The following is a 26,161-nucleotide window of genomic DNA, read 5'->3' as shown; positions in this document are numbered from 1 at the left end:
TGTTTGCTTCGTTTGCTTTATATATACGTGCGGCTTAGCTGGGTTAATTGCATAGCCCTTTTAGCACACTTGATCATTTGCAATTGCTACGACCATGTTGCCACGATGACCAAGCTGCACTTTTGTCTTTGCTGTCACAGCCTATGAGGCTTTTGTTCATTCGTACTGCAAATTGATATCTTTACGGGTCAGGATTTACCTATTGCATTTACTTATATACCGAATCTCTTCTCTGTCTCTCGTATTGTAAATCAAGCCAGCTATGTCGAGCTTTCTCACATGAAACATCTTCTAACCTCTAATCGCGTAGTCATTGCTAAGTCTCAATTGGCTAGAGTTTATGTTGATTTAAGGTGCAGACTGCACCAATCGACGGTCAAGTTTCTAATATATGCTGTGGTCAAGCATGCTTCTCTACTGCCCTTTCCTAGTTCTTTTTATGGGGGTTCAATGCCTCGGTGAAATAACATCATTCGGTCATACTAATGCCCAAAGCCAAACATACTAATGCCATTAAACTAAACCACTGTATGGCGGTGAGACATATGGCATGCTCCAAGCAAGGGCAGAAGTACAAATAGTTTCTCATTGACTCATTCCGCCAGACTATGTAAGAAAAGCGAATAAAGTCGATCTCAAGCCAAAGAGCGAGCCAAGTACCTGTTTTTAGGTACCGTAATGACATAAGCGGTAGCTCGAAAGGCTCCAGGTCTTGTCCCCGCACAACTTCAATGAGCTTCTCTTTCTTTGATTGCAGCGAACCCCAACCAACATTCTCTCCCTCTTTGACCCTAAGCAATTTCCTGCGCCTGGTGCGGGACCTGTATTTGACCTCCGCGCCAGGTTGTGCTAGGCGCACGAGTTTCTTTGATCTTTGATCAACCCGCGCCTTGTGGCGATTCTCATCGCACTACCCAAACTATCTCTCCGTTTCCCCATACCCTTCCAGGACAACCTGCATCTCGAGTGACCGAGGTGACTCTCGCTAGAGCAATACCTGTATCCGTTCCGTTCTTCACGCGTCGCGTGTTGGTGATGGCTTCGTAGCCGGCATCGCACGCGATCACCTCATACGACCCACACGTCCGCTTTTGACGCGCCGTCCACAACACAGAGACATACCCGGTATTCTCTGTGAAAATTTTGAGAGAAGGATTGAGATTCCACGCAATTTGTCGCCTAGGGCGAGCTGAGAGCTCATCATGCTTCTTCGTTTGCCGTCCGGTCTGCACTACCCAATCACGGTGACGTCGCTGCTCAAGCAGGCTGGCGATCCGATTGAGAGGGATGAGGCTCTGTTCTGGTATTCGTATGAGACGATGGTCACTGAAGGCGATGAATTCGGAAACAAGACCGATGTCATGCGAAAGTTCCCAGCGAGATATGAGTCGACTGCTGATGGAGAGATCGTTCAATGGAAAATCAGAAAGGGCGATATCATTGATGACGCGTGAGTATTGATCAATTGTTGCTATTGTTCATTGTTGTCTGATCTGTTTCCAGTGTTGATATCGTTGAGATCGATGAGCCTTGTGCGCATGAAGTCCAATTCGGCGGACTATGCGCGGAGTGTGGAAAAGATATGACTCAGTAGGTTGATGTCAAATCATGGGGATGATTCTTGCTAATCGCTTTCGTGCGCAGATCCACATACAATACCGAGATCATGGATTCCACGCGCGCTCCGATTCAGATGACACATGATAACACCACGCTTACTGTCAGTCAGCGGGAAGCAACCCGAGTGGAAGAGGATGCGAAGCGCCGGCTACTTGCATCACGACGTTTGTCTTTGGTGGTAGATCTCGATCAAACAATTATCCATGCTACTGTTGATCCGACAGTCGGAGAATGGAAGGAGGACAAGGAGAATCCTAACCATGAAGCACTGCGCGACGTGCGACAATTCCAATTGATCGATGACGGTCCTGGTATGCGCGGATGCTGGTACTACATCAAGCTTCGTCCAGGACTGGAAGAATTCCTGCAAAATGTGGCCGAGATTTATGAATTGCATATCTACACTATGGGTACTCGAGCATACGCGCAACATATTGCTGATATTGTTGATCCTACCCGCAAGCTTTTCGGAGACCGAATCCTTAGTCGTGACGAGAGTGGAAGTTTGACAGCCAAGAACCTGCAGCGGCTCTTCCCCGTGGACACCAAAATGGTGGTTATCATCGATGACCGCGGTGACGTCTGGCGCTGGAGCCCCAATCTCATCAAGGTCTCTCCTTACGACTTCTTCGTCGGAATTGGCGACATCAATTCGAGCTTCCTACCAAAGAAACAAGAAATTGCCGCCAAACAACAAATGATCAAACCCAAAGAGCCAGAGAAGAAGAAGAAAGAACATCATGTCAATGGCAAGTCTGAAGCAAACACTGAGGTCTCAGCATTGGAGCAGTTAGTGACAATGGGAGGTGACCCAAGGCTGCTCCAGGAGCAGACCAATGCACAAGAAGAGACCATACTACACCAGGTGGAAGACAGACCTCTGCTGCAGAAGCAGAAGGAGCTGGATGCTGAAGATGAGGTGGCCGAAAGCAACGAATCAACTTCTAGCATCGACGACTCCCAGGAATCTATGAAACATCGCCATCACCTACTCGAGGACCATGACCAAGAACTTTTCCAGCTTCAAAACAGACTCGAACAAGTACATACACAATTCTTCGATGAATATGACAAAAAGCGAACCCTCGCACTCGGGGGTCGGGTGGCAGCTCTCAGAGGAGAGAAGACCCCTTCCAAAGACAAAGACGTTGATTTGAAGTTGGTACCCGATGTCAAGGACATCATGCCTCAAATCAAACGCCGTATTCTCGGAGGAGTGGTATTAGTGTTCTCGGGTGTCCTCCCGCTAGGTACGGACTTCCAGAATGCCGATATCTCTCTCTGGGCCAAGAGCTTCGGTGTTATCATCTCACCGAAGGTGAATGCCCGTACAACCCACCTTGTGGCTGGCCGTAACCGCACCGCCAAGGTGAGGGAAGCTACACGCTACCCAGATATCAAAATTGTCACCACGCAATGGCTTGTCGACTCTCTAGTCCAATGGAGACACGTGGACGAAGAACCATACCTACTACCCGTCCACCCAGACGACCGCGGCGAACCTCTCTCCCCAGGTTCCCGAGAACAAGAAATGGCCTGGCTCTCATCCACAGACGAGGACACAAATGCCTCTCAATGGACAGAGGGCGACGATGCCGAAGGCTACATGAATGAATCCGGGCTAGACTCAACATCCCTCATCGGATACGATGCCGAAGAGCAAGCGGCCGTGCACGACGAGTTAAAAGATTTTCTGGGCAGCGACGACGAAAGCGAGAGTGACAACGAATCATTACCAGACGAGACCGCGGCGACAGGCACAAAGCGCAAGCGCGGCGACGGAACCGAGAGCGGGACCGACGAAGAAGAATCTGGCGATGACGACGGAGACGAAGACAAAAAGGGCTCCAGATTGTCACAACGCATCAAACGCTCTTACGAGCGGAACACCGGACTTCGGGAAGTCACCTCAGCCCCTGCTGGAGGTGAAGACACAACACTCCCGTCAGGACCGCAAGAAGACGAATCCGATTCCGGGACCGTAGGAGGCCATGACCAGAATGCTGGTCATGAAGACCCCGATGACGATGACGATGAGCTAGAACGTGAAATGCTCGCTGCGCTGGAGGGTGGAGAATATGACCCTCAACAGGAAGAGGAAGCCGCGGCTGAGAATGGATAGATTAGATTATCTAGCCTGTCTGTCTATCTCCTGTATCGCTGATGCATCCTATTTTTTTTGCATGGTCTCTTTCTGCCGTGTTCGCACAAATGGCGTGTGCGGTTGCAATGCGCTCCTGGCATAGCGACGGCGTTTATTATGATCATTTGGTTCTTCGCATCTGGCTTTCGGCTTTGTGTTGTGGCCATGTGGGTTCACTTTTTTCTTGTGTGTAATTTGTGGAAATTTGTTTGTCTGTGTTATGTATGGTTGTTTATATGTAGGATCATTGGCTATTTTATACAGTCCAAGGTTATTCTTATCTCACTTGAAACTGGTCTTCTAGTAGTGAGCCAAACACATAGGTATGCTGATGTAGACGAGGTGCAATCTCTCACACTCACTCAGATTAAGTATAAACAGACAAACCAAATACGTCAGTGTCCAAGAAATATATACTCGAAGAAATAAATGCTATCTCGCTCAACGCCAAATATGCAAAACATGGTATCAAGAAACATAAGACATAACGCTACCTCAATCATAAACATCACGATTAACCTGCCAAGACATAACAATCATCCATAGATAGAAGATAGTATTCACCAGCTCCAGCGCAAAAGCAGTTTTCCAGCAATTGCCTAGAACAAATCCACCAGTCAGTAATGAACACATCAGTAGCGGTCTACACGCATCAACTCACAAATAGTACTCTGAGTCAACCAAGCCAAAGTATTAATATTATTCCCCCAAGACTTATTATTCTCCACATAGATCTGGCAGTTGGCATTGACATCACCAACAATCCCATAAAGCTGCAAGGCCGTCTCAATCAACCCGGTCAACCACAACACGCACAGAATGAAACTGCCGATGATTATGATGCCTGGTAAGAGGAAAGCTGCGCTCGGCGAGGACGAGGACTAGGAGGATGAATGCTACGCCTAGGGCGCTTGTTGTTACCATGTAGGGGAAGAGCCTGGTCTTTGTTAGAATTGGGTGGTAGGTAGATAGGAAAGTAGTAGGGCGCTCACCAAGGCGTCCCAAGATGCATTTGCGACTGGACGGTCATGAACCATGAAAATATGCCCAGACATGTTGCCGAGCAGGACATGACAATCATGATCCAGATGTTGAGTTGTAATTCTGGCCAGCGGTACTTGCGGCGCACTTCATGGCGGATGCGAATGGGCATTGTGTCTAAACTAGCCAACGTGCGACAGGATTCGAAGTTGTTTGTGTGTCTGGTTGGAAGATTGAGGGTATGTCAAGATTTGTATGAGATTAGACTCGACGGTAACACCGGTCTTTGGTGCGCGCTTTATACCGCCGTCTCGTCTGTATGTATACACTCCCAACTGCCCGACGCAGGTCTAGATGCCCTATGTTGAGTCGCGGGACCTAGACGGTGTAGATGAAGCGCGAATAGAGGTTGACTGGGTGGATTTGTGCAGCGAGGTTTTGTTTGACCGTATCGAAGGTGACGTTAGGTGTTATGGAGCGGACAGCGCATTGGGCGTCTCTTCGCGCTGTGTGGAGATAAGATGGAGTTGGCTGAGTTGTGCGACGGGGAATGTACAAATTTGTACAATTGCGCATGAATTCTCCGAGAAGGTCAAGGAAAGAATAGAAAATGGAGAATAGCCAAGAGAATGCTTATTGAAAGGATTGTTTAGGGGAGAAAGTCCAGGGAGGGGGATGTGCGCGGAAATTGGGGTGGCAGGGGATCTAGTCTGCCGCGTCGTCACTTTACTTTTACTTGCACTTGCGACTTGAGGCCTTCTTGCGAAATTGTGTTGTTTATTGTTCTAGCAATTATTCTTCTCTGTCTGTTTATTGCCCTTTCCATTTATTATCCCTTACAGCAACGTGTCGCCCAATGCACTCCGCACCAGTGAGCACCCCGCGCGGATGGTCTCTGAGGCGCCCTTAGTCTCCAGGCTAGGGTTGACTTCCACCAAGTCCATTGCGATACAGTTACCTGTCTCATGCACAGCCTCGCAAATGAAGTCTCCCTCGCGCAGGGTCAAGCCACCACGGACGGGGGTACCCGTGCTAGGAGCCCACTGGGGGTCGAGGGCATCAACATCAAAAGACAGGTGAATGGGAGTGTCATTGCCAATGTGAGCAAGCGCCATATCGACAACACGACCGATTCCGTGACTATTGGCGAGTTAGCCGATGATCACCAAGACCAAGGAACAACAAAACAAGAACTTACCGGTCGATATCGTGCATGCTGAATGCCTTGATGTTGTGATCGCGGAGAATCTTCTTCTCACCACGGTCGACATCACGCAGACCAATGTATACCAGCTTGCGCGTGCTGACAATGTGCTCATCTTGCAGCCAACCGAAGATATCGCGCTTCTCCTCCCGGGCCAGCCGGGTCAAGAACGCCATGGGCATGCCGTGGATGTTTCCACTGTCACTCGTCTCGGGGATGTTAATATCGGCGTGGGCATCGACCCAGATAACGGCCATTTCGCGGCCGAGACGCTCTCGGATAGCCTTGGCTGTGCCGGAGACGGAGCCGATGGCGATGGAGTGGTCGCCACCGAGGGTCAAGACCATCTTTCCTTCCTTGGCGTAGTTGTAGACCTGCTGGCTGAGCTTCTCAGTCACGGCGCTGACGGCGCGCGGCTTCTTCATGCCTCGGTGGTCTGGGTCTTCGGCGGGGATGTCCTTCTCGTAGTAGTGGACTGTGTTGTCGTGGTGGACTTCGTAGTCGAGGTCTTCGCTTAGTTGGGTGAGGAGACCTGATTCAATTAGGGCCATCGGGGCTGCTTCGACACCTTTCTTGCACTACTTGGGTTAGTTGCGCTTTTGTTGGGCTTGGCGAGGGACTTACTTGACCACCGTTGAAACCAACGGCCACCACGCCCAGTTGGTTGGGGTGGGAGAGGAAGCGCGAGGCAATAGTAGAGGGAAGCGTCATTGTGCCGGTAGGAATGTGTAGTCGACAGTAGACCAAAGACCGAAGAGAGAGATGAAGCTGATCGAGATATCGCGATAAGATAAAGGTGGGCTTGATAAGGATCAGCTCGATCTTCCTCAAGTTCGATTTCGAGTTAAGAAGAGGATAGTGATAGAAAATGAAAAGAACAGGAATGCAAGCTCTTTTTAAATGTCTCTGATTCCCCGAGTTCAACCGGTTCCCCCTTTCATGCCCTGCGCGTTGTACCCCAAAGTCGCTAAAAACTGCTTTTAGGGATCAGAGCGACTCCGCCGGATCTCCATCGCTTCCGCTAAGTACAGGTCGAGGAGAGCTGCCCCTTTTAGGCCATTTCGGTGTCCCACAGGTGATGTTAGTGTGTTTTGGAGAGAATAATGACGCGGGATTCATGTGTAATAGCTTCTGGAGGCTTGTTAGGGCTTTTTAGAGTGGTTGGTGGTTGGTGGTTGGGTGAGAAACTGCACAAAGATACAATAGGGTTGGGAATAGGATATGAAGTAGAAATATAAGTGAGGGTATCATGACCACATCTAAAGTTACAATATCTATACACTACCCCAGAATCAGCTCGCGGAGGATTTCCTCGGCCCTGGTCGCCTCCACTCGACCCTTCTCGCCATTGCGCATCATCTGCCCCACGAACCAGCCGAGCTTCCCCAGCTGGTTCTTGGTGCGGATCTGTTCAGCCATTTGTGGGTTCATGGCGATGACAGACTCCGCCAGTGCCACATACTCATCCCGCGACAACGGGCGGAAAAGGAGATTCTCCTCTTCCAAGATCTGTGACACAGGTCGCCGGTCACCTTCAAAGATAGTGGACAAAACCACCTTGGCGGTCGGACCGGTGATACGCTTGCGCTGGAGCTGGTCGAGGAGGTGGGCTAGGGACTGAGCTGGAACAATTTCCGCATCCCATGCGCGATCTGCCTTGGACAGAAGTCCTCCGAGTTCGTGCAAGACCCAGTTCCCCGCCATGCGTGGAAGACTGGCGCGCGTCTTATCGTCTTGATCGACCTGAAGAGTGCGGAGGGCATCTACCACGTCATGGTAGTACTCGAAGCGGAGACCGTTGTCTAGCTCGATCAGTGGCTTGGCATCCTCGACGGGCAGATTATATTCGGATCCGACGAGCACCGAGATAATGGAGTCGGGTGCTGTGGGAAGATTCTCAGCCAGACTGGACAGCAGGTCCTCTCCAATGAACAATGGCGGAATATCTGGGTCGGGCATGTAGCGATAATCGACTGAGCCCTCTTTCCCCCGAAGCCTGCGAGTTTCTGTGCTGCCAATTGTCCACCCACGCGTCTCTCCCTCGATGACACCACCGCTCTCTAGAACTGCGATCTGGCGGTTCTTCTCGGCGATGATGGCATCTTCTACAGCCTTGAAGCTGCTCAAGTTCTTGATCTCAGTACGTTGGCCCAGCCCGCTGATACTATCGTATTGATGCTGTCCCGGTGACTCGCCCCGGCGTCTGATGGAGACGTTGACATCTGCACGGAGACCGCCCAGTTCCATTCCTGTTGTCACAGCACCACATGATTGGACAATGGCTTGTAGTTTCCGAACGCATGCCGCGGCTGTAGCGGGTGTGTGTATTTGCGGCATAGTGATGATTTCAATCAGAGGATGTGAGACACGGTTGAAATCGAGGAGTTGTGTCGAGGGTGGGTATTCTTGGGACTTGGCTGTGTCCTGTTCCAACTGTAGTTGCTTGATGTCGATGCGGACCCGTTCTCCATCTTCCGGTGCAATGCCATCGTAATCGAAGAGGTCGACGAAACCGTTTTTTGCGAATGGTTCTGTGAGAGATGAGCATGGTCCAAATGTTGAGCACGAGGGAGCTCACCGTAGTACTGTGTGATCTGGTACCCTGCCGGCTGATCCTGGTAGAAGTAATGCTTCCGATCAAACCGGCTAATAGGCTGGATCTCACAGTTCAGAGCAATAGCGGCACGTAGGGCGGGGAGGAGGGTTGCGATTTGAAATTCCTTTCTCGTATAAGCTGTGGTCCTTTCACAGGGTCGTCCATAACACTCACCGGCTGGCTGCCCGGCAAAGCCAGGTCGAATAAGGCCACATTGGAATTGGGGACCTCGCTTGTCGAGGTTGGGGCTCCTGTTCAAAACATGAGATGCCTGCAGGCCAATTGGGGTAGAGAGAGAGACGCACGGGAGAATAATTTGGCCTCAGTATCCAATTGGGCATGGATCTCCACGCCAACTGTCAGTTCCCATTCCTGCCTGGATGCTTCCTCGCTTTCCTTGCGTTGCTTTTTGTGTGATCGGAGCGCTTTGGCATCCTGCTTGAGTTGTTTGCGGAGGGGGACGTGTTCTGCTTGGAGAAAGCGCCTTGGGGCAGCGGATAACGGGGCAATACGGGATGGAAGGGTTGGGCGACTTAGTCGCGCGCAAATAGAGCGGACAGAACCGCTACCGAGACATGACCGAAGCATGAGGAGATTGGGCTGATGTTGGAGTCGGAAGAGGTGCCCAGGCGAAGTGGAAGCTCCGGGCTTGGCGATCTGCAGATCATACAATAACGAGTTACAGGTAAGAAATAACGAACTGGGTTGACTAGTAGAATTGGAGGACTCATAACTCAATTCCATATGGAAACTGTTGTTTGGTATAATGTACGGAGCACTGTGTATAGAGTAGTCTCTCCTCACACAGTATTGTTCTCTACTTATACATGAACTTCAACATCCACACCTGCACCAATACATTCTTGACACAAAGACTCTGCAGAACAGGCATGCAGAACATGCACTACAGTGGCGTTGTACTGATCACAAAATTGGGCACATTCCCCCACTTCCTGACCGCCAGATGAACGCAAGGAGATCGACCAACGCATAGTTTCTAACTTCGTTAAGACAGACATGCGTTGATTCGCATCTCATTTGTTGGCCCACCTGTATCCATCAGGTCCACCTGTGCCCAGAAGGTTTCCGATGTCACTAGCCGGTCAATAGTCACCTTCTATCCATTATATCCCGACAAAACACAGCAGAACAGAACAGAAGCAAAGAAGACCCCAGATAAGCCCCTCCTCGATCGACAGGGATACAGGGACCTCCTTGCGACACTACTATTTGACGCCGATCTGAAGCCCTCAGCGCTTCCAATCTGGTTCAGATTAACCCCAAACTGCCTGCTGTGACGGATTGCAGTGCTCCATTTCCCCAGGGTAAACACATGGGGTCCGTTTCAGCCCGCTGACGCACGAACATTGGGGGCTGACATTCTATAATAACTTTGCCGGACAGCCCCAGGGGCCATATACTCCTTATCATGGGGAATGTATGAAGGAATTCGCGGGGAAGATTGGAGACATTATATCATCTCTTTCATCGTCGCCCCTAGATTCCTGCCCTCGAGCTGAGACCTGAAATTCCCTCCCCTGGGCCATGCCTCGGGTGCTACTCATTCCGTTGCTATTGCAATTATTGTATTCATCTCATGATCTTTAACTCTTCGTCTTTGACTTTCTTTCCATTCTCGTTTCCTATGCGTGGGCAACCTTGATATCTATGTCGAAGTATGAACCCGATATAGTTCCGAGCTTCCCCGAACACCATGCCACTCCAAATACAGCGAACCAAGAAGGATGGAAGGAAGAGGGCACTGTCGACAGTGTCTAATATTACAAATGTACAGGGTCCTGTCGCCAGCGTGAAAACGTCTGAGAACGCCTCGCCGTCACAACGGGCTGGATCAAATCAAACAAAGCCCGCTGTTGAGACACAGGCCCAGAAACCGGCTACTTCAGCGAAGAAAATACCGGATGTGTTTCAGTTCCTCGACGAGAACGATGACGAGTCATCATCCGAAGCAACCTCGGATTCGTCAGATTCATCGGAGTCAGACTCATCAGAGGATGAAGATCCGGCACCTCCACGATCTGTGCAAAACCCCACCAATATCCAAGCTCCTAAACCGCGGGGAAAGCCAGTACCACATGGGGTCTTGGTATCAGGAGGTAATACACCTCCAAAGACCGCTGTACCTACGTCTCCAACATCAAAGAGTCCCAAGGAACAGCGCCGGCCCTCAGCATCCCACGCTCCCTCTACGGGCAATCAATTACAGATAACCCGAAAGCAAGCCAACCGAAAACCAAGTCCAATCTCGACCACTTACCCAGTATCTGGAAAGGGACAACTAGAACTGTCTCGACCAGAGAGCTACTACGGAAGAGACGAAGCAGCTTTCCACAGACCACCACTGCCCCCATCTCCCCCAAGAAGCCCAGAAGACAGTCTCCACCACACGACACCAACAAAGCGACGAGACTCAACAGCATCCCACGTGCCATCAGGCTACGGCCTCATCGCCTCACACATAACCAAGTCCAACCAAGAAGACAAACCCGGGTTCCCCCCTCTATACCGACGCTTCGAAAGCGTCAACCACCGCGTCCTCCTTCACCTCCAGGATGAGATCTCACAAATGGAAGAGGACCTCCACACTCTAGATGAGTACGAGGAAATGCACCGAATCGGCACAGCAGAGCAAGAAGGCACAAAGCCCCTACCCGCTTCCAGGCGCCGCGATTCCCAAGCCCAGGTCTATTCGTCACTCCACTACCGCCGCATGGATCTCATGGGTGCTCTAATCCAAAAAACCGAGCAATATAGTAAGCCGTGCTCCATCAACTCAGCAGTCCTATTAGGCATAATTCTAACAAGAAACCCAGACAATGCCCTAAGCTCCTACAGCAAAGTCCTCCAAACCCTACCCAAAGCCTCGGAAAAAGACATCGATGGCTATCGCATCTGGATGAAAGAAAATCATCCCATCGCTTCATCCGAGACTCGATTCTTGAACCACGATGCTGATCTCGTTTCCCTCACGCCGCGACTCGCTGCAGGAGCTGCCTCGGCCCCTGTTTACATGGCTATCATCATTGCCTCTGGCGCCCTGCTTCTGCCGCTACTGGCGTTTAGCATGATTGCAGAATTCTCCGGCCGTCTAGTTGTTGTGACAGTCGTTGGCGGTGCTGCTGCTGCCATTGCGGCGAATTATTCGGCTGGGATTGATACTCTTGTTGATTCGAGGGATGGGTGGCGGTGTGCTACTATGTATGTTTCTATTGCTTTCCTCTCGTTTGATCTTTGTTTTGGGTTTGATGCTGACGCTGACGCTTGCAGATACTTTGGATTCATGACCATTGCTGCCATGTTCATTCCCTGATTCCTAACATGTTGTTTTTGGACTTGGGTTCTTATGTTTAACGATTCTCCTTTGTCCTGATTTTGTGCTATTCTGATCATCTCTTTTAATCTGGCGAGAAATGATATGGGCAAGGGATAGTCTGTGTAATTAAAATTGCAGGGTTAGATGTGGGAATTTGGGACACGGAGATGGAGTTTGGCATAGTAGTGGCTCAGCCTTGTTGGCATGGACTATGGATTGGAAGATAGGATAGGTGTTTGATATGCTCGGGATCTATGCTACGCACTGTATTATGAATGAGAAATGGATCAAAATGATCCCTTATAATATTTTGTTGGTTATGATTCGAGAAACTTAGATGGATTACATACCGAAGTAACCACCAACCACGAGGTCTTGACTTGACAATATCATGTTCTAAACGCGATAACAGCAGTGCACACAATTGAAAGATGAATATTCCTGAATTGCCAGTATATATAAATAGACTCGCCTTTTGAAGATAAGAATGACTAATTTCTAAACCGAGCAACAAAAAAGAGATAAAATTGGCGTCGTGACTCCATCTTAGAAAAGAAAACCATCCACGCCAGTCGCTGAGTTGGGCCATAATACAACACCGAATAAACAAAAAAATCATCATACACAGCCATGGATCAAAAAGTTCATTAACAACACAATCGGTGAGAAAGATAAGTTAGAAGGTGAAGCGAGAAATGAAGAAAACCTGATTGCAGAATGCAATGTTGAATCATTGAAAGACTAAACTTTTGCTTTCTGAGCTCCGCGAACTATGCCCACAGAGAAGCAAATACAAATGGTATGAGATAGGCAAAACCTGCGCTTAAGCAGGAGTACCATTCTGCCTGCTTCCCGGTGTTGCGCTGCCATCTTGTGACTCCAGACCCTGTGGCTGGGGGGTTGATGGGCTGTGTCTGGTCTGCTGGGCTGCCAGTTGGGCCTTATTACGGTCCATCAGTGCAGCTTGTTCCGCGGCACTGCGGGCATATGTGGCAGCTGCTGCGGAGTTCGCAGCAAAGCCGCCCTGGGAAGGGGTTTGGTTTGGATATTGGACTCGTTGGGGTTGGGTGGAGCCCGCGGGAGTGTAGGACGTGCGACCCTGTGGTGTGGCATTGAAACCGGGCTGACCAGGTCGTGCTGTGTAGGGTTGTGGTGTGCCTTGAGATGATTGCCCTTGTTGTGCGGCATAATAGCCGTTAGGAGCAGGGCGCTGGTACTGGCCTTGACTCGATTGTGAGTATTGAGAAGGGTGGCCGGGGCGTTGTTGGCTGGGTGTGCTGGGTGGACGACCCGCTCCATAAGCCTGGGTGTATGTGGTTGGTACTGAGGGTTGGCGCACTTGCTGAGGGGTACCCTGGAAACCTGGTTGGGATTGTGAAAGACGGGCGTTGGAGGCAAAAGCACGCTGGTTGTAGCTAGACTGAGACCCTGTGTAATTAGGAGGTCGCTGGGAAGAGGGTGTGGAGTTCCGGTTTGCCGCAGCGGTTGCCGCCATCATTGCTGCAGCCCTTTCTTGCGATAAAGTAAAGTCGTCCTTCTCCATGGTACCGTTGTAGTCGGGAGTATCAATCAAAATCTTTTGGCTGATGTTCAATTCAGATAGCTGGTGACCATCCAACTTAGCAACTGCATAAGGAGGTAGAGTGCCGATGATTGTTACGAGACTTGATTTGAGCGTCTCATAGACGCTGAACTCCGCATCAGACGGCGTGTTCAGGTCGCTAGAATCAGGAGCAGGGGTTCCATTTGTCTCAGATTCCTGGTGGGTGGATGATGAAGAAGGTTGGTCGAGGTTTCGAATCCGCTGGTAAGAACTGAGGGTATCGAGCAATCCAGAAATATCGCCTAGCATTTCCTTGATCTCTCTGGATTCGGGGTCCTCTTCAGTCTTGACATCGAGTTGTGTAATATCTTGAACAAAGTCCTCAGGGTTGAATGACTTGACCATCTCGTCTAGAGCACTCTCATCGAGTTCACCGATATTGCCAGGTTGAGCTGTTGTGTCATCTTGTTTTGTTTCTCCGTCAAAGGGAATAGACAGCAAGGTGCTCAGGCGGCTCGCACCTCGTTGTCCCCACCAAACCATGTTCTTTGAATCACGCTGCACGATTGAATTGGAGCTGTCGAAAGAGGGTGCAAATGAGGAAAAGACGCCCTGGAGAGCAGATGAATCAATGCCCGTCCAAAGAGCAGGATCGCCCGATTTGTGAACAATATCTGAGTCTGTATGTTGTTTCTCAACACGGTCCCAGTATGCCGGTGACGATGTAATTCCGCCGTATTGAATCCATTGGGTAGAGGGAAGAGGTGCAAGGCAATAGTTGCTTCGCTCACCCAGGAATGATTTGCTATCGAAAGTAGCGTCGAAGCGATCAATCCAGGTGACCGAGTTACTCCGGTAGGATCTTTTGCGCGGAGGCTCTAACTGTGGCAATGAAGCACGTGGAGCGAACACTTCACCAAATGTTCGCTTCGGCTGAGACGCGGCAGCGAGGTTGAAAGGAGCAACCTTCGTGGTAGTGATTCCATTAGGCAAAGCGGTCTCGCGCAACTCCTCCTGTACTTCGACGAACTTCTCAGGCCCAGACTCGGACTGCAATGGCACCTTCATGGATTTTTGAAGACTTGAAAACAGCTGCCGGGGGTGCGCTGGGTTTCCAAAGAGCGTCAACGCGTGTTTGTCCTCGCGAGTACAGAAGTTGATCGCATGGAGATCTGTCGAGCTGTCATCATCGTCTTCCATCGCCTCGGTCTTAATTTCAGCCTGGTTGACGAAAGTCTGGCCAACTAAGCTGTTCATGTGTTTTTTGAATGCGGCAATTTGATTGACCACTTCGGTCAAGGGCGCACCGTCGTCTCTTGTACCATTGGTCTGACCTTGGTTGCGCTCAATTACAGCAGCCGATGCTTTTTCAATATCAGAAAGAAATTCCTGCAGGGTGCTGTATCGGTCCGAGTTGACGCGCGTTTGAATGCTGGAGGTATCTTGGTCACCAGAAACCTTTGCGCGCTTCGTTCGAGGCTTAGTTGTAGATGATGGGAAGGGGCAGGAAAGGAGTTGGAGCTCGGTGTCATGCCTAGTAATTGTTAGGAAAGTGAGTCCAAAATAGATAACTCTGATAGAAGCTTACTTGAGTAGAAGTCTGATCAAGCTGCTGAGGGTTTCGTGGAGGTTTGCTCGATCGCGCGACGCAGAGGAACTGGAATCATCTTGGGCGGACCGCTTCCTCTTTCCGGGAGTTGCCATCGTAGTGGTATCATGCGAGTCGCCATTTGTAGCGGAAATGGCTGCCGTCTCTCCAGCTTCGTCGGCGCTCATGGTTGCAAAGTCGCGCCTAAGTTGACTTGATTTGACGCGGTCCCCTCCAATGCAGATGGTCAGGGTCCACAAATTAAAGCGGTACAAAAATGAAGATTGAGAGAACGCGATCGTATAAGAAAGTGTTGCAGGTAGGCGGGTGTGAAGCTGCTCCACGAAGCAACCGTGCGAGGAGGCTCGATGGATCAAACCCGAATTCGAAAGGAGGATCGAATCGCAAAGAGGGGAGAGAACCACGTGAAGAATCCCTCGAAAATGAGAGATGAAGTGATTTATTGAATGGAGCAAACTCCAGTGGGATAGGACAATGGAAAATGTAGCGAAGCAGGTAAGGGTCACGTCTGTTTTGCGGAGGGCAAGACGGTTACAGTTCTTGACGCTCAGAATGCGCGCCATCCCGAAAAGCGCAACCCGTGACGATCGCTCACGTGATCTCTCATTTTCTGCCGAGTCCGAGACGCGATTGTTTTCTCTCTCGAGATCTCAACTTTTGAGACAATTACCCATGACTACGTTCATGGATGTCATCGGTTCTCAGAAATGCCCGAAACCTTTCGGGAACAACGGGGTTGAGAGCCTACGTGCTCAATAGACATCGGTTGTGCCAGGTATTGCTACTCGGTCCTAGACTATCAAGCCTATGCTAATAGCTTCGATGTTAGACAAATCTACACCGTGCCATACTACATGATGCCCGGGGCAATTCCCGCTCTTTTCAATCCACAACCTTTCCCAATGAAACCGATCCATCTACAATCGACACCAAGTCCTCCTCATACGTCAACGAAAATCCGCCCAGCGCATCTACAAAAACCCAAGGCTCGACATATAAGCACATATCCGAAGGCGAGAATAAGCCTAGCAATTCTGCCAGCATTAGAGTGAAACCGAAGCCCGCCGAATATCTTTCCAAAGCTCTGCGCAACACCGGTCATGCTCTTGGCAATGATCAATTGACTACATCTGATTGGCCTCAGTCAGTACGTGGCAGGGGAAATCCGAGGACAGTTGGTCGACCGAAGAAACCATCTCTGCCGGTGCTTCTTGGGGAGTACATAAGAGAAGTGGATCCATTGTTGTCACCTACGTCGGATAACCTCACTGGAAACAAATTAGATACGGCTCTCAATGAAGTGTTCAGAGAGAAGAGCCGTGATTATTTAACTTCGCGTGGCTATGATGTTGCCGATGTCACTGCATGGGCGTGGATTATGAAGAGCCGGAATCCTCATGAGGCTATGGTGCGGTTATTCTTGCTGGAGTCCGACAATACCAAATCTGCTATGAATATCCCAAGAATCCCGACTTTCATTCCACTCCACATTCTGCGACAACAACATCTTGATGCTCACTCGTTTCGTCTACTTCTCATTTATTCTTTACATATCATGAGCGGACAGCCGCTTCCAGCGGGGTTCAACCCCGCCAAAGTCCCCGAAGATGGGTCTGAGCTACCCAAGGAATTCCACCCCAGGATAGATTCGGGAACCTGCATGACCTTGGTGGTTCGCCTCATTCGTCATGCGCGACGTGTATGGCCCCAAGCCCTCCTCATTATTGCTCGTGCATTTGCCCGCTTTCTGGCAGCTTCGAAAACGGGAGAGACAAAAGTGTCCATTTTGGCAGCACGAAATCAAGATCGCATAAAAACCACCCAATTTAACACCTGTCTCTGGTTACTTTCCTTACCAGCCAAGGTTGCTCCTTACCGCTCGACACCAATCCAACAGCAGGCGCAGTTTGAGCTTCTTAGGGCAATGGCTTCCCACACGCCTGTGCTTCCTGTCTCTCGGCAGGGATATCGTGCAGTTGTTGCAGTTCAGCTAGCGCACAAGAAGACGGTAGAAGAGCGCCAATCTGCTGAATTGAAAGCTCCGTCTTGGCCTCCGTGGAAAGAAGAAAAGCTTGGAATTGACTCTCAGCGCGGCAATGATGGAATGTATAGTCGTGCGATGCAAGTACTTTCGCAAATGAAGGACGCGGGATACTCCCATCGCCTTTGGGAAGATATTTCTTCCATCCTAGCGGGCTGGGATACAGATGGCAGCCCAACAGTGCAAACGAGAGCTATGATGCGGCGTCCAAGGGCTTTTCCGGACACTCACAAATACGATTTGGACCACCAGGAAGTCTGGGTTTCCCGCATTCGCTCCACGAGAACTGTACGTGAAGCTTGGGCCTGTTTTCTCTCCTATCAGGACCGAGATCTTCCTCCCAAGGCGGCCATTTATGCTGCAATGGCTGAAAAGTTAATCTACCGACGAATTACGATTCAAAACGGGATTGACTATATGGGCCATACCCTCCCGGGTGATGGCCGCGAAGTTTATCCTGAGCCGGATTCTGCACGTGACATTATATATGTGCCCATCGAGCCGCCTACGCTGGATGAATTGGTCAACCAGATGCTCTCACATGGGCTCCGGCCCTCGGGAAGGTTCCTTGGTTTGCTGCTTCAATCGGCTTCTTCCTTGCATTCAGGTTTACATTATCTACAATGCAGTGGCCTGACAAAGTCTCAAATATTCATTCTGTCGACTATACAAGTCAACTCAAACAAATACTCGACACTGGATACTGAAGCGTTCCAAGCAGTGCCAGACCATGTATTTGCATCGTACATCAAATTCCTCTGCGCATATTCTGATGTTGTGTCCTTGGATATCAATCGCGGAGATATACTCACAGCCGACCGCTTCCCTGCTCTTGTGGCTACTACACGCTGGACTGGCCCGAAGACGGATCTTTTGTCGCATGTCAAGAATCACCCAGGCCACGGGCATTATTCGAGAGGCCTATGGCATGCAATTCAGCTGACCAAACTGCGGCGCGTCCCCTACACTCCAGCTTGGACCCATATCTTGTCTGCCTTGACTCGTGAACGATTAGGTGATAATCACGGACCACAAAGTCGAAGTCTTCAACGCGTACTCTCATGGCACCAGGCTCTGAAGACCATGAGCTGGATGCGACAACGTGACATCGAGCTTGGCGAGGAAGGATTCCGTATCATCTGTGTGGCATTTGCGAGAGCGATTGATGCTGCCATAAGGCATCCTGGAACTGCCGACCATAGCTTTGAACTGCTTGATAAAGCTCAACCCCGTGATCTCAATGCGGAAGACGAAGGCGATGACCACTTTGAAGCATTGTTACGACATGCGTTACATGTCTTGAAGGATCAATTCGATCACCTCGTTCTCCCAGCATCGAAATCCTCGGCGCATGCAGAACGCAGTGTCTTTGCAGGAGGTACCTCTAATTCGCCCCTCAGTGTTCCTTCCGTACTCCATACACCATCACCTGCGACACTGCATGCCTTTGTTCGGGCTCTGGGGTCAGTTGGGGATGACGACGGATTGTTGCATCTACTGCACTGGATGGTTCAATCAGCCGATCAGCTCAGAGAAGCTACAGAAGAGCATTCAAATGGCCACAAAATGATGCGGCGAACCCTCACGGCGATCCGGGTGTTCCTAGAGAGACGTCCCCAAATGGACACGCGGGTACCGTCGGACTTGGTCATGCAGGAGGCATACGACCTAATCAGCCGGACAGGCTGGGACTGGCCGAGTGATGCAGAGGTCAAGCATTATTGCCAACCATTGTAATTATAGTTGTATTTCTAGAGTCAATGTTACATGATACCCCATACATCTTGTAGCTCGGCAAACGTCGGCCTGGGAGCTTTCCCCACACCCGAGCGACTTTCAACTTTTCAGGTCATTCTTCTCTTTCCCTGCAACACAATCGCATTCCAGCGCGATTTCCACCATTACATTGACCGGCCATGGCAACAATCATGTCCCCACGCCTCGTGCGCCTCGCTGCCCCCCTCGCCGTTCGACCGACCCTATCTTCTGCCCGGGTGTTCATCTCACGATACAGCACTGCTCCTGATGAAGACGTCATCAAGACCTCTCAAGTCCCAGCCCCTGGCTCAGGGCATGTGCGCGTGCTACAGCTCAACCGGCCGCACGCCCGCAACGCCATCTCGCGCCACTTACTCGACACGCTATCGAAGCAAGTGAACGCCATCGCGGAGGAAGGGGGCAACGGCCCAACCCGGGCTCTGGTCGTCGCGAGTAGCGCAGACGCGGCATTCTGCGCTGGCGCAGACCTAAAGGAGCGCGCCGGCATGACCATGGCCGAGTAGGAAGCCGACTTCCATGCGGGGTGTAATATCCGCAACTTACCTGGCCGATAGCTAACAACTTGATACAATCTACAGGACAGAAGACTTCCTCCTTAAGCTTCGTGCAACCTTCAAAGACCTCGCTTCCCTCCAAATCCCCACAATCTCTTCCGTCTCTTCCATGGCCCTCGGTGGCGGCCTCGAGCTCGCGCTATGTACCCACCTGCGCGTCTTCGCCTCGTCCAGTGTTGTCGGGTTGCCCGAGACCCGTTTGGCAATTATCCCGGGTGCGGGTGGTACCTACCGTCTGCCCTCGGTTATTGGAGTGAACCGCGCCCGGGACATGATTCTCACCGGCCGCCGGGTGACGGGTCCCGAGTCATATTTCATTGGTCTTTGTGATCGTCTCGTCGAGGTGTTGCCCGAGGAAGAAGCGCAGGAGGGTGTTGCCCGTGAGAGAGTCCTCCGTGAGAGTATCAAGCTTGCGCTGGATATCTGCGAGGGTGGCCCTATCGCCATTAAGATGGCTCTGCAGGCTGTGGACTCCTATGCTCTTGGTGAGCGAGCCGAGAATGCCGCTTACGAGGGTGTCATCGAGACAGAAGACCGGTACGAGGCGCTGCGTGCTTTTGCCGAGAAGCGCAAGCCTGCTTTCCGCGGCAGGTAAACGTGTCATAAGCCCTGAATGGACATAGTTCAAAAGTGATATATCCACTACAATGTAGGCTAAGAATGAAGAGCTCTTCTGCGCCAAGGAATTATTGTAATACTCCTATTAGTTTAGCGAAAGAAGCAAAGATGATATCTCAAATGGACTGCGTTTGTTTCCGGTATATTTGGGATGAGATTATGCCCTAGGTGTCACATATTTTGTAGTCAGGCACCTCGGGCAATCATGTGGCTTGAGTTGCCTTTTTGGATCATGAGGACAAAGCTATCATAGTGGCGAAAGGCTGAGGACATGATGTATGATTTGCGTGCATAAGCTTTTGCTCTCCGCGAGTGATGTTCTTCAGTGACTCGGAATAGTTGCAGTTATAAGAACATGATTGCCTTCGAGTCATCCGGCATCTTCCTTGGGAAATCGACGGGAAGGTAATAACTTTATTTAGATCTGACTTGACTCTGTGTTTGGGTCAAGTCTTGCGGGGTCAACTTCTGCCTGGTGGATCTACATACTTCCCGGGCCATATATTCTTTTATAGACACGGTCTTATACAAGCCAAAATGCAAAAGTACAAGGCATACCATTTAAAAAAAGATAATATGCTTATGGGTAAGAGCCCCCTGCAGTAGCTTGAAATTGTGAAGCTCGTGTTCAGTAAGATTGCTGATTTCGGGCCAAATTCCCGAGTATTTCCTAGGCTTCCCTTTCTCCTCTTCCTCCCATGGTCGAAGGCAAGAGGTCACATCAGACAGTGACTCACCAGGCCTCCATTTTCTGCAAGGCTCACCGAGCCTGCAGCTGCAGACGTGAAAGCACGTAACCCGCGACGGTACCTGGCATACCCGATCTTGAGGCTGTGCTAGTACCCCGGGTCAACACCCAATGGGCAAACCGGACTAGCCCCCGAGGCATGGCAGGGCGCAAGACAGATTGAAATGGTAATCTGCACGCCCGTACCCGGACTAGACTAGAGAAACCCCATGGATCTGCAGGAATGAATACGCGGGTGACCTGGGTCAGGGGAACAGCCACAGTCACCTGCAGGGAACATATAAACCGCGCTTCGCGACTCGCTTCTGCTCTTTCGCCTTTTCACCTTTCAACTATGGCTATAGCTTCAACTCTTGCTTTGTATGATGTCTAAACCTCTACTCATCAAGCCTTTTGGCTTGTCGCAGATATATGTCCCGCGCGATGAACCCAAGGTTGATATCGTCTTCGTTCATGGCTTGAACGGCCACCCTCACGACTCTTGGACGAGCAAGAATACTGGTACTTTCTGGCCTGTTGACCTTCTGCCTGATGTTCTTGCTGCGCAAAGTCCTCGTATCCTCACCTATGGCTATAACGCAAATGTCACGGCCTTTACGGATGGTGTATCCCGAGACTCGGTCGTTAGCCATGCTGAAACACTCGCCTCGAGTCTCGCTGCCAATCGAAGTGTAAAATCTGCTCCTTCTATCCCTTCTTTTTGCGATCTTTTTTGCTCCCCTTTTTGCTCTCCTTTTTGCGCTCCTTTGATTTATCTTCTGACTTGAGGCTCCGTAGTTGAAAGGATGCGCCAATCGCCCAATAATATTCGTCTGCCATTCTCTTGGAGGTCTCGTTGTGAAGCGTGCCCTTATATACTCCCGCAGTCTTTCAAGTGAGAAAACGGAGCACCTTCGCTCCGTATACGTCTCGACCTTCGGCATTCTCTTCCTCGGTACCCCGCATAATGGGTCTGATATTGCAAAATGGGGTCTCTTGCTACATAATATCTGCAACGCCGTCCTTCCAAAGAAATTCATGGAGGCATCTCCACAGCTCGTCAAGGCTCTTCGGACAAATAACGAAACCCTGCAGCATATCAACAGTCTATTCGTAGACATCATGGGCCGATTCCACATCTATTTCTTCCACGAAACACGATCTACAGATGTACGCGGCACTCGAGAAGTGATCGTGGATGAATCATCGGCGGCTCCCTATATGGAGGGTGTTGAACGAATGGGTATCGAGGCAGATCATAGCCACATGTGCAAATTTGATGACGAGAATGCCGCTGGTTATGAAGTGGTCGCTGAGGCTATTCTCCGATACTCACGCCAGGCTCCTACAATCATCAGGGATCGCTGGGTGGAGGAAGTGAGCGTTCGTACTCAAGAGAAGAAAGCTAAGGCCAGGGAGATCTATGACGGTGAGTCGAGTTATTTTACACTCTGATATATTAGTTCACCTTCACTTTACGCTCACTTTACTCTTAACTTTATACTAACTATCATAGGAAGAGTAGACGATCCAGCAAATCGAAGCATGCCAGATCTAAACAGGCCTGGTATGATACACCTTCTTCCTGCACCCGGAGATTCAGTCACGCTGAGGAGCTATGAGATTGAGGAGCCTGCCGTTTAAAGATTTTGCTTCAACTCCGGTTAGCGTTGCGTTATTTTGATCAGATTCTTGTCTTTGCTTTCTTTGTTGGTGCCGAACCCAAGGGACCACATACTTCAAATCAATTATTCCCTTCAAACTCCGACTGCGCTATGTTCTGTGTACTTAGTTTCTCTGGGTGGCTCCCATCTTATGGCCTCAATAGCTGACATGATTCATCTCGCACTTTCTTCCCAGAGTCAGACTTGCTGACTCTCTCATAGGCCAATCCGTACCAACTCTTCCGCGTGCCCCTGCAACAGAAGGCCGCAATTCCCCCGTTTCTGATCTGGGAAACAGCGGACTCCTCGAATTCTCCCATTATTCCCACTCAAACCCACCACTGTTCGTTGCACCCCCCGGCTTCCACCCCAATGCAACATTCTTTGGCATGCAAAAAGAGCTTGAAGTTTTGCACAATCGGCTGTTCAAGGCCAAGGCGCGTGTAGAAAGGACTATGGCCGTTTTGATCTCTGGCGTCCCAGGCTCAGGAAAGACGCATTTAGTACGGCAATATGTGTTTGAACAACGCGACTGCTACCCAGGTGGAATCTTCTGGATTGATGCCAAGTCCCGCGAATCAGCACACAAATGTTTCTGGGAGATTGCCCAAGCCGCCACGCTAGTTGACCACAAGGAAACCGTGGACCCTGAGTACCAGGAGGCCCAGAGGTATGTAAGCGCCGTGCGGAACTGGCTTCAGACACGGCAGGATTGGCTTCTGGTATTTGACGGGGTGACCTTTGACCGCGACGATGATATCAATGAGTTCCGGTCTTTCTTGCCGTGGAATCGCCAGTGCAGTATAATTTACACCTCGGTCGATACAACCTTGCGAAAAAAGCAGCGACTGTATGAGCCCTACTGCCTGATGATTTCTCGGATGCATGTCGAGGATGCTTGCAGGCTTTTGTTCAAGGACGTTGGAATCACTCGACCTACAGCCGAGCAGGTCTTCAAGGCCACCCGGATAGTAGAGCACTATGAGTGTCTACCTTTGGCAATCCATGCTATTGGCCATCGTCTCAATGCCACAGGAAAGCCCATCGAAAAATATCATGTCAAATCCCACGTGACTGACAAGAAGCTCGCGGAACCATTCTTGAGCATTATGAATGATTTGTTTCGTCTGCAACAAAGACAAGCATTGCATCTGATCAATCTTCTATCGTTCCTTGGTCACCAGGTTCCAGTGGGACTTTTGAACCTTGGGAAGGCTGCCATGACTGCCGAGAATTTGGAAATTCAGACCAGTGCCCAAACCGGAGAGGATCCTGATCTTGATAATACGCTAGGAACCCTCATACACTATGGACTGATCGAGAGGACTTCAGTTACCGGCGTCGTCCGACAAACTTCATCTTTGCACCAATTTGATCACCAATCTGACGGGGAAACACCCGGGGATTCCAGATCTGTTCCTGAATTCTCGGAACTACATAATGAGAGCAGCCAAGAAGGGTTCTTTTCCATTTACCGCCACAATTCGGCGGTTGACGTGGTCAAAATTCACACTGTGGTCCAAGGGTTCTGTCGAGATGAGCTTCGAATCAAGGACGAAGAGTATAAAGGTACCATGAACAAACATGACCCTGGATTCTACGATACCTGGTTGATTGTTGCCACTCGATTTCTGATCAAATCCTATGACTCCGCCAGGGAGAGGATGATCCATTACCAGGACTGTGGCCTTGTCCGGGACTATCGAGAATACGAAACCCATGCTTCGCGATTGGCCGAGCTCTTTCCAAAGAGGCCGCTGATGGGATCACATCCACCCATTCTGCGTGAAGCACGAGAGAGCCTGCGTCGCTTGCTGAAGAACATAAGCAAAGAGATCGAGAATCTCTCTCCAAGTTCCTCGCATCACTTGTCTCGCAACCAAAAGTCTGTTTTTGATCGCTCAAGCAGCTCGTCCTCATCCTTCCCCGAATCTTCGACAGACGAGGGTATATCGCGTCAGAATACATTCAACTGGGATGATCTCAACTCGCCTCGAGCGGAGTCACCTGAGCAGATCGCAGTGCCTCTTCCTCGCTTCAGGTTGGAGTTGTTTCCTCCCCATATTTTTCGAGGACCTGGATATGAATCGGAAGAAGGCTATGAAACCGACGGAGAAGCCAAAGCAGTTGTTAGGGTTTCTCCAGCCTTGTCACAAATCAGTAATACCACAGAAAAAGCGAACCAGCCTCTTTTATCAAGCCCTCCGATTTTATCGAACGAGCAGGAGTGGCAGGTGGTCAACCGTCATCAAAAATCAAAGCCAAAGCCACCCAAGGGGAGAAACCAAAGGAGACCCAAGAAAGGCCCACAGAATTTTAGAGGCGCCAAAGCCGACACTCCACTAGCAAAATTATCCTCTGTTCAAGGACGAGGATCCTCAAGTCGAACAACCTCAGCTGAAACGGCCAACTCCTCGAAACTAGGCTCGGAGGCCGAAAGAGCGCTCGCTGCAGTGCGTCGGTATAGCAACTCTCAAGCGTCCTCTGAAAGCTCGCAGCAAACAGCTACCTCTGCGCCAATAAATTCGCCAGCGGGTAAGGAAAATCTGTCGACATGTGCAAATGTGGCCACCCGGCGAATCCTAGAGGTGGAGTCAACTGTGAAACGTCCGTCATCAGTGCCTGTATCTCGCGCTCTAGATCCTGCTAGTGGTGTACAGATGAAACCATCCACGGAGTCTTTTGACAGTCAAATGGGCTATGCCTTTGCGTCTCCATTGTCCCATGAGTTGACCTCTCACGAACTGTTGGTGGAGCCTATGGGTCGGTCAACATTCAGTGAACCCGGTGATGATATCTTCGGTCACCAGATGAACGATGTTGATTACCGCACTGCACCTGGATCACGATCTCATTCTCGACGTGCCTCCGTGGCACAATTCGAAATCCCCCAAAACCTATCTGCAAGTGTCCCATCTCTCCTCCCATACCCGGCATCGTTGCCCTACGACGAGGACATTACCATTAGCATCCCAAATCTCCGAAGACCATCAAGAACATCAGGCACAAGCACCCCATCTGGATATCCCAGACCTGCCCCCATCGCCCATCCATCCGCAATAATGCCCGGCACATTCCCACACTCCTCGAGTTCAAACCTACCCGTAGGTTCTGCACCAGAGCGACCCACAATAGAAGCCCTATCGCGAGGCTCATCCACATTCTCACATCAATCGTGGGCAACAGAACCAGTCCGATTTCCACCGCGCTTCTCACCAATCTCAAGTTTCCAAAACCAACCAGGATTAGCATCCGCCGTACCCCAACACATCCAACAACAACAATTACTCCCCGGAATCGGAAGCTGGACAGCAGATGTGCCCCTAGCGGCCAGCGCCCTCCAGTCCGATCCGACCTTCACTGGCCAGCCACCATCACACAGGCGACTAGGGTCGATGGATGAGCGACTGAAGCTCATGGATCCGGGCTGGAACCCGGATCTTGAGCCGTCACAGTATCTGCATTTCGGCGAACATCGCGTTGATGTTCGAGAAGCACGTCATCGGTTGAGTGAGTCTGCGAGGCTTCCGGGGCCACGTCATGGGCCGCAGTATCAACTGTATCATCCTAATTTGTCTGGCCCTTTGGTTCAGCATGATGGTCAGGTCTATGCACCCGCTCCACCATTGGAGGTGTATGGCAGGCGGGCACGGAGTGGCAGCTCACCTCCACGCCCAAACTATGATGGTCTAGGTGTGCGATTCTCATGATCTCACAATCCTGCTTGTGGTATTTTCTGTTCCTTTTT

General features: G+C 50.5%; 9 protein-coding genes across 9 annotated transcripts; 5 read left to right on the top strand and 4 right to left on the bottom strand.

The window, feature by feature from the left end:
- Nucleotides 1-1,202: 1,202 nt before the first annotated feature.
- fcpA (protein-serine/threonine phosphatase) lies at nt 1,203-3,742 on the top strand (the record flags this gene model as incomplete). Its single annotated transcript, XM_058466772.1, has 3 exons — nt 1,203-1,450; nt 1,504-1,590; nt 1,645-3,742. 3 exons carry the CDS (start codon nt 1,203-1,205, stop codon nt 3,740-3,742), a joined length of 2,433 nt encoding a protein of 810 aa, XP_058314618.1.
- A 516-nt stretch (nt 3,743-4,258) lies between these two features.
- N7508_008708 (uncharacterized protein) lies at nt 4,259-4,916 on the bottom strand (the record flags this gene model as incomplete). Its single annotated transcript, XM_058466771.1, has 4 exons — nt 4,259-4,362; nt 4,425-4,536; nt 4,580-4,700; nt 4,756-4,916. 4 exons carry the CDS (start codon nt 4,914-4,916, stop codon nt 4,259-4,261), a joined length of 498 nt encoding a protein of 165 aa, XP_058314617.1.
- A 664-nt stretch (nt 4,917-5,580) lies between these two features.
- N7508_008707 (arginase) lies at nt 5,581-6,659 on the bottom strand (the record flags this gene model as incomplete). The annotated part of the gene is made up of 3 exons (XM_058466770.1): nt 5,581-5,884; nt 5,943-6,526; nt 6,573-6,659. The coding sequence occupies 3 exons, from the start codon at nt 6,657-6,659 to the stop codon at nt 5,581-5,583; spliced, it is 975 nt and encodes a 324-aa protein (XP_058314616.1).
- A 570-nt stretch (nt 6,660-7,229) lies between these two features.
- N7508_008706 (glutamyl-tRNA(Gln) amidotransferase subunit PET112) lies at nt 7,230-9,132 on the bottom strand (the record flags this gene model as incomplete). The annotated part of the gene is made up of 4 exons (XM_058466769.1): nt 7,230-8,479; nt 8,527-8,668; nt 8,719-8,795; nt 8,850-9,132. The coding sequence occupies 4 exons, from the start codon at nt 9,130-9,132 to the stop codon at nt 7,230-7,232; spliced, it is 1,752 nt and encodes a 583-aa protein (XP_058314615.1).
- Nucleotides 9,133-10,258: 1,126 nt separating this feature from the next.
- Nucleotides 10,259-11,875, top strand: N7508_008705 (uncharacterized protein; the record flags this gene model as incomplete). The annotated part of the gene is made up of 3 exons (XM_058466768.1): nt 10,259-11,318; nt 11,379-11,763; nt 11,833-11,875. The coding sequence occupies 3 exons, from the start codon at nt 10,259-10,261 to the stop codon at nt 11,873-11,875; spliced, it is 1,488 nt and encodes a 495-aa protein (XP_058314614.1).
- An 826-nt stretch (nt 11,876-12,701) lies between these two features.
- N7508_008704 (uncharacterized protein) lies at nt 12,702-15,197 on the bottom strand (the record flags this gene model as incomplete). Its single annotated transcript, XM_058466767.1, has 2 exons — nt 12,702-14,955; nt 15,010-15,197. 2 exons carry the CDS (start codon nt 15,195-15,197, stop codon nt 12,702-12,704), a joined length of 2,442 nt encoding a protein of 813 aa, XP_058314613.1.
- A 521-nt stretch (nt 15,198-15,718) lies between these two features.
- N7508_008703 (uncharacterized protein) lies at nt 15,719-18,808 on the top strand (the record flags this gene model as incomplete). Its single annotated transcript, XM_058466766.1, has 2 exons — nt 15,719-15,805; nt 15,860-18,808. The coding sequence occupies 2 exons, from the start codon at nt 15,719-15,721 to the stop codon at nt 18,806-18,808; spliced, it is 3,036 nt and encodes a 1,011-aa protein (XP_058314612.1).
- A 179-nt stretch (nt 18,809-18,987) lies between these two features.
- On the top strand, nt 18,988-19,999 carry N7508_008702 (putative mitochondrial methylglutaconyl-CoA hydratase (Auh); the record flags this gene model as incomplete). Its single annotated transcript, XM_058466765.1, has 2 exons — nt 18,988-19,349; nt 19,429-19,999. 2 exons carry the CDS (start codon nt 18,988-18,990, stop codon nt 19,997-19,999), a joined length of 933 nt encoding a protein of 310 aa, XP_058314611.1.
- A 1,133-nt stretch (nt 20,000-21,132) lies between these two features.
- Nucleotides 21,133-26,123, top strand: N7508_008701 (uncharacterized protein; the record flags this gene model as incomplete). Its single annotated transcript, XM_058466764.1, has 4 exons — nt 21,133-21,441; nt 21,548-22,178; nt 22,266-22,316; nt 22,636-26,123. 4 exons carry the CDS (start codon nt 21,133-21,135, stop codon nt 26,121-26,123), a joined length of 4,479 nt encoding a protein of 1,492 aa, XP_058314610.1.
- Between the last annotated feature and the right edge of the window lie 38 nt (nt 26,124-26,161).

Source organism: Penicillium antarcticum (assembly GCF_028974205.1).
Source record: "Penicillium antarcticum strain IBT 31339 chromosome Unknown utg000009l_segment0_segment0, whole genome shotgun sequence".
Classification (NCBI taxonomy): Eukaryota; Fungi; Ascomycota; class Eurotiomycetes; order Eurotiales; family Aspergillaceae; genus Penicillium; species Penicillium antarcticum.
This window is presented reverse-complemented; position numbering and strand designations above follow the sequence as displayed.